The 7,646-nt window shown below is 36.7% G+C and overlaps 1 protein-coding gene across 2 annotated transcripts; it reads left to right on the top strand.

The window, feature by feature from the left end:
• Positions 1-692: 692 nt before the first annotated feature.
• LOC120076496 (glycerol-3-phosphate dehydrogenase SDP6, mitochondrial) lies at positions 693-7,307 on the top strand. Of its 2 annotated transcripts, XM_039030341.1 has the most exons (7): positions 694-1,241; positions 1,485-1,958; positions 2,487-2,818; positions 4,221-4,381; positions 4,719-4,977; positions 6,485-6,783; positions 6,869-7,307. In XM_039030341.1, coding segments are annotated over exons 1-7 (1,890 nt in total). In that variant the 5' UTR covers positions 694-877; the 3' UTR covers positions 6,870-7,307. The 2 variants fall into 2 exon arrangements, with proteins under 2 accessions (XP_038886271.1, XP_038886269.1); XM_039030343.1 differs by having other exon boundaries at positions 693-1,241; positions 6,485-7,307.
• Positions 7,308-7,646: the final 339 nt, after the last annotated feature.

The raw sequence follows: 7,646 nt of genomic DNA, 5'->3' as shown, positions 1-7,646 counted from the left end.
TTTTTATTCGACTATTTATCGTTTTGGTATGCTTAAGGAGAGATTTTGACTTGGGATTTTGTGAGATTTTATCATTTAACTTAAAATTTTGGTTTTTATTTTGTGGTGAGAGAAATGGTGTAAGTTGAGAATTGGAAAATTAATAGAAAAATGAGGACACCAATATAATTTGTTTTAAAGTTGATTCTTAAACTTAATAAAACTTCAAACAAATTAATCACAATAATAACGGTAAGAGCATTTTTATAACAAAATTTTAACGGTTTCATCTAAGACTAACGACAAAGAGCAAAGTATAAAGTTCACAAGCATTTTTTTTATAATTTAATACATGAATGAACTAAACATATAATATTATTATCTTTTAGTACAAGTACAATCAACTATAAGGTGGGGATTAAATCTCTTGACCGGTTGAGATCGAGATCATGTCAATACCATCAAATTATTTTGACAATTAAACTCATAATACTAAATACACTATTTATTAACGCTTTTATACATAATATTGTATTTTACAATTATAAATTCAAAATTTAGTACACCATGAAACAAAATACACATTCCCGGCTAAGAAGGCCATAACATTAGTCATCAGAATTCCAATTTATTTTCCCTCAGAATGATGATAATAATTTCCTCAATTTATAATAATAATATTAATAATAAATAATAATAGTAATGATAATTCAATTCCCGATTCCCGATTCCGGGCTCCCATCCAACAAGAGACGTCTCCAGTTTTCCGTAAATTTATATTATTCCTGCGATTTTATCATTTATTTTATTTTATTTTATTTTCATAAATTCACTGCGATTCTGTTGCTACACGACATCATCACCATCTTTCCCGCTGTCCTGAACCACCGTCCTTATCATGGCCACCGCCACACGGCTGAGTAAGCTCGCCGTCGCCGCCGTAGCCACAGCAGCCGGTGGCTCAATTCTGCTTCAGCCTTCTTTCTCCTCCAATGACCGCGGCACTAGTGGTCACGCGATTGAGTCCTACAGGAACAAGATCAATGATCCGACTGCAGTCGTTCCGCCGCGATCAGTCCAGGAGTCGGCTCTGATCGGAGCCAGCCCAGTCAATCCGCTTGACATTCTCGTCGTCGGCGGAGGCGCCACCGGCTGTGGCGTCGCCCTTGATGCCGTCACTCGAGGACTTCGCGTTGGTCTCGTCGAGCGCGAGGATTTCTCATCCGGCACGTCTTCGCGCTCTACGAAGCTCATTCATGGAGGTACTTAGAATTTGAAGAATTTGAAATTATGTCATTGTTCATTTGTTGAATAAGCTGTGTAACCTGGTTTCGAAAGTCCTATTTTCTTCATTCGCTGTATAATGAATGGTACGGTGAAATTCTGCTACTCGATTTCATAATTTTGGTTCCGATTTATATATTAGTTTTCGATACGATCAATAACATTGAATTGTATTCGGTTTCTGGTTCTTGGACGCTAAAATGCCTCGTATTCGTTCTCAGGTGTGCGGTATTTGGAGAAAGCAGTGTTCAATTTGGATTATAAGCAGCTTAAACTTGTGTTTCATGCGCTCGAGGAGCGAAAACAGTTTATTGAAAATGCACCACACTTATGCCATGCGTTGCCCTGCATGACACCTTGTTTTGACTGGTTCGAGGTCATCTACTATTGGATTGGGTTGAAGATGTACGATTTTGTTGCAGGGCGTCGTCTCTTGCACTTGTCTCGGTACTATTCTGCTCAGGAGTCTGTGGAGCTCTTCCCTACCCTTGCTAGGAATGGTGGGGGCAGAAGTTTGAAAGGCACCGTGGTGTATTACGATGGGCAGATGAATGACTCGCGGGTCAATGTGGGGCTGGCTTGTACTGCCGCTCTGGCTGGTGCGGCGGTGCTTAACCATGCTGAAGTTGTGGGATTTTTGAAGGATGAGGCTAGTGATCGAATAATTGGTGCAAGGATCCGTGACAAGTTGTCAGGTGCCAAAATACCCTCTTTGCAATCTTTTATAATCTGATTTGAGTTGTTTTGGAAGACGTTTTTTTAGTTAATTGTTACAGGGTATGTCATTGTGGATGCTTACAGTTTTACTGGAATTGGAATTTTCAGGGTTCAATCTCTCTCTAAAGAAAAGAGAGAGAGTTTATTTTACCCTTTCCCCCAATCTCTTTCCCCTCTTGGTTTTTGTTGCTTTGTGGCAATTACTGTTGTAGGATTGGACATCAGTTGAGGGGCTATAAAAATTATCATCTTCAACATATGATTAGAAGCATCGAAACACTATCTTTTGTTGATCAGCTTGCTATATTGATTTAAGATCACTGCAAGAATCTTCTGTAGGAAGTTGGAACTAGATTTTACATGGTTTTGTATTTGGCATAAATGAGAGTAGATGCTAGTTGGAATTTACTCAATTAAACTAGTGGCGGAGTGATGAATAAAATTCTAGACTGGCCTCTATATTCATTTTGTTTATCTGATTCTCTCTAACTGTTTAAATGTACCAGGTAGAGAGTTTGATACCTATGCAAAGGTGATTGTCAATGCTGCTGGGCCATTTTGTGACTCAGTGAGAAAGATGGCCGATAAAGAGGCAGTGTCTATGATCTGTCCCAGCAGTGGTGTCCATGTAGTTCTCCCTGATTATTATTCTCCCGAAGGAATGGGTCTTATTGTTCCCAAGACTAAGGACGGACGTGTTGTTTTTATGCTTCCATGGTTAGGACGAACAGTTGCTGGAACCACAGATTCCAACACCGGCATCACTATGCTTCCTGAGCCACACGAGGATGAAATTCAGTTTATACTGGATGCAATCTCTGATTACCTTAACGTGAAGGTATGTGGATTTTATATTCTGACCCAAAAATGGTATTTGATTGCTCATTGGCACCTGTTTCTTTTTAGTTTTTGGTATAAAATTAAATGTTTCCTTTTCTTCTCAATATATCTTGATTGTATGAATAGCTGTGTTAAGATTTAAAACAGTTGAAATAATTCTTTAAGGTCTTCCTGATTTCCATGTATTTGTCTGCATTCATGTTTGTGGTTTGTATCCATAATTTATACAAGGTCGTCTTTTTTCTGCTTTCTGGTAGAACACTGAAGCTCAAAACTCGTGTCTTTTTTCTTTTGTCTTTTTGTCTGTTGGTTTATTGTTTGTCTTCTTATCTAATCAGTCTAAGTTAATTTGGTTATCATTCTTAATTACATTGATTTATAATTCTTTGGGAAATTAACATTTTGAAAAATCTTCTTAATCGATTTCCTGGACCAGAAAAAATTTGGTAGTTGTCTTGTTCTTTCAGCCTATATATCTGCGTCCTGGCACCAACCTTTATTCTTTACCTGTAGCTACTTTCCACATTGTTTCAATAAGATTTGCCAATAACTTCTGTTGATAGTACTCACACTTCAAATCATTAGCAAAAGATGACATTAAAAAAGAAAAAAGAAAAAACTTTTCAAGGTGTACGCTATTAATTTCTATATTATGTTAAAAGAGGGTCACATTTTAGCACAGTATAATTTTTAAGTCTCCTCTTTTACACCTAATAAGCTAAAATAAATTTAAGCGTGCACCCTCTAATTGTTAAGTCTCCTTTTTTTTGTGCAAAGATATACCAGCTAGGCGGCTATACATAGTCATAATTTTTCTTTCCTTGCACACCCTCTGATTGGGTTCCTTTTATATACCCAATGATTGGGCTCCTCTTGTACCTTTGGATATCTTTGGATATTTCATTCAATCAATGTGTGTTTCTTATCCAAAAATAAATAAATAATAAATGATAATGATAATGATAATAAATTTATGTGTGGGTTCTTTAGTTTAGTATTTGTGTGGCAGTAAAGTTAAGGTTAGTAAACTTTTCCTAAGTTTGCACGTGGAGAATAAGTTCAAAGATGACTCAGACTTGTTTATTTTACTGTTCCTTCATATGGATGTTTGAAGCTGACAGTTACCTCAAACGGATGGTGGTCAGTGATATCATTTTTGACTGCTGGTATAGTGATGCAGCAAAGGGAACTGTAAATATGTAGGTTGGGATTGTGCTTGATGGATAACTTATATATTATGTATACGTTTGAATGTTTAAGTCCTCATGACACCTCAAAAGTTGTTGATGTTCTAGTTAACTTCACATTCACTTGCGCTTGATAAAAATTGTTTCCGTTTCCTCCCCCATTCTGGTAGTATTCTTCAGGAGACTCAAACTCAATTCCCCTGCAAATTTTAGGTGCGGCGAACAGATGTTCTCTCAGCATGGAGTGGTATTCGTCCTTTGGCTATCGATCCATCAGCTAAAAATACAGAGAGCATCTCAAGAGATCATGTTGTTTGCGAAGATTATCCCGGATTGGTCACAATTACTGGTGGGAAATGGACTACTTATCGGAGGTACAATTATCCTGGCTGTGATTATAATGCCTGGCCTACATGCTTGAGAATTGTTAATAATTGAAATGGAAATCTTAATGCATGTTGCAAGGCTTCAATATTTCTTGCTGTATAGGCTGGCAGAAAGGAATTCTTGGCGAGCCTTACACCTGAGATGTTTTTGACACTCTTTATCTTGTTGTCCAAAGTAAACCACGTTATTGTATTGTCGGACATAATCACATAGTACTCATTTCTTTCTGTTTTTTTCATTTTTGCCTTTTATCTTTCTTCTGCCTTCAATGTCTTTACACATTCTTTTTACACCGAGTATAGTTCTGATTGGAATTGGTTTCAGCATGGCGGAGGATGCTGTTAGTGCAGCTATAAAGTCTGGGAAGCTGAAGCCGACAAATGAATGTGTAACTGACAAGCTGCGGCTTGCTGGTGGAGATGGATGGGAACCTGCATATTTTACTGTCTTAGCTCAACAATATTTACGCATGAAGAAGACTCATAGTGGTAAAGTTGTCCCTGGAGTTATGGACACTGCAGCTGCAAAACATTTATCTCAAGCGTATGGTGTTTTAGCTGAAAGAGTGGCCACCATAGCCCAGGTTTGCGTTTCTCTCTCTACCATGCTAACCTTTTTTTATTCTTTTTATTTATTTTAGTTCTTATTTCACATCTCTAAAGAGAACAATTCCATTCGACTCCTCTTAATTCTGCATACTAATTGGATAGTCATATTAGGGTTGAATAGTCATTAGTCTGAATTTGTCGTAGGAATATGGTTGTATATGCTACATAAGTGGTTGCCACGATTACCTCTCAGATCGAGCAAAATGAAGGATAGTGATATGGCTTTAACCCCGAAATTGTTGTGGCATTTCTCTTAGGAAATAGACCCCCTTTGGAGATGGGGGCTCACTGTAAGAGCTATGGGCATCAATAGCAAGTCCTAGGAATAGAAACTGTATTCCTTAATCTAGAGTGAAAATAAAGTCTTGAAGATTAAAGTTGGTAAGGGATCCCCAATCTTTTTCTGGTCGGATTTGTTTTGAGAAAACCAACATAACAGCCGTGGATGAGAAACTACGGTGTTCTGTATCTTTATTGGTTAAGGATTGCCTAATCTGGCGGGAATTTAGAACTCACTTGGATTGAGCTTTCTCACCTTCTTGAAGGTGTTCAGTTCTGACTAAAGGGTTTAGGCATGGTGGAGTTTGATTCAAATGGGTTCGTTTTACCTAAATCTTTCTTCTCCTTCCTTAAAACCAAAGGAAATGGTGATGGTATCTGGTTGAAGCAGTTCTGATAGATTTTTGGAGGAAGAAAGTGCTCAAAAAGGTGAAAGTTTTAGTACGGTCCCTTACTGAAGGAGACGAGGTTAAAGAAAGGAGCCCTATTTCTCCCTTCCCCCAAGTTGGCGTAATCATTGTAACAGCAACTATTGTGCTGTGCTGCCTTCCGATCCCAAGGCCCGACTTGGTCTTGTGCAGTTAAGTTTTGGTTTCAACAAAAATGTTGGAGAAAATGATAGTTGAATCTTTAGTTTTTCATAGGCATCGTGAGAAAAGTCTGCAAAGGGGATTTTGGAAAATTCAGACGTATAGTCATTTTGTGTACTAAATATCTAATTCAACTAACCAATTTAAGGGAAGGGAAATCCCTGTGCGTTGGAGTCGAACCCAAAGCGTATTCAATTTTAGTAATTTAGGCCTGTTGATAACCATCTGGTTTTGATTTTAAGTTTATAACCAGTACTTCCACCGATTGATTTCTTGGCTTTGTTATCTAGCCAAACTTTGAAAACTATAAAAATAATAATAAATAAATAAATAAATAATGTTAAAATTTTGTTTTTGTTTAGATTTTGGCTGATAATTCAAATCTTTCCTTAGAAAAGATGTAAACCATCCTAAGAGAATTAGAAGAAAACGAGCACAAATTTTAAAAACTCTGGGCCAAATTGTTATCAAAAGGAGTCAGAGATTTAAAATCCATGAAGCCACTAAAGGCTTACATTCGAAGCTTGTAGAGACATTTTTTAGTTTAGTTTGTTTGATGAGCTTTCCAGGACTGAATTCTTTTTTTTTTTTTTTCTTTCTTTTTAAATGATAGAATGAAAGTTTGGGGAAGCGATTAGCCCATGGCTACCCCTTCTTGGAGGCTGAAGTTGCATACTGTGCACGACACGAGTACTGTGAATCTGCAATAGATTTCATTGCCAGAAGATCACGACTCGCTTTCCTCGACACTGATGCTGCTAACCATGCATTGCCTCGAGTAATCGAGATATTAGCAGCTGAACATTATTGGGATAAGTCAAGACAGAAGCAAGAACTACAGAAGGCCAAAAAATTTCTAGAAACTTTCAAGTCTTCAAAGAATGCTCAGTTCCATGATGGAAAGCATAACTAGTGAGTTCCTTTGATGCTTTATGTTTGTTAAATATTTCAGTTACATACATGTTCATCATCATGATTGATCTTGTTTGAATCCAAGGTTTTCAAACCCGACTACCAAGCAGAAATTTTTCAAGAAAATTCTACTCCTCAACTATAATCAAACTCATCAGGTGAAAATAAGTATGCTTTGCATCTTGCCTTTAACTTGTAATTGCCTAAGGCTGATATGGTGCAGCCTACATATACCAAAAGAATAAATAACTCAAAGATAGTTTTATATCTTATTCACCACAGGAAGATAACGTTCTTTATATTAGTTTGAAGATGCACTGTCTTCACATGCTCATTTCTTTCCCCATTTTGTATAAACTTCTTCAGAATTTCCAGGTATAAATTATTGGAAATTGGGTTACTTTTTGAAGTCTTATTCTCTTACTTTGTGATCTTGATAGAAATTTGAACTATTTTGTCATTTGTAATAGAAGGATCAGAGTGGAACTGGGTCCATAATCTTGTTCTCAATTCAGAACTCAAAATGTATGTCTCTATTCATATTCGTTGTAAATTATGTTCAGTTTTTGTTTAAACATGAGGGGCACGCCTAAAACTTTCAACGCAATAACCTTTTGGAAGTTGAAAGAGATGAAAAATAAGTGGAGGCTTTGTTTTTAGCATGGCACAGTTGGATAACGTTTTTCTTCGTTTTCTGTTTCCTATTTTTAAAAAACTAGAAACAAGGATATGTTTGGAAACTATTCTAGTTTCTTATTCTTTAAAAAAAACGAAGATAAAAACATATATGATAACTATTTTTTGTTCCTCATTTCTAGTATTTTTTTCCCTTATTTCTCTCTTGTTTTAGTTTAAATATAATA

Source organism: Benincasa hispida, chromosome 4 (assembly GCF_009727055.1).
Source record: "Benincasa hispida cultivar B227 chromosome 4, ASM972705v1, whole genome shotgun sequence".
Lineage (NCBI taxonomy): Eukaryota > Viridiplantae > Streptophyta > Magnoliopsida > Cucurbitales > Cucurbitaceae > Benincasa > Benincasa hispida.
This window is presented reverse-complemented; position numbering and strand designations above follow the sequence as displayed.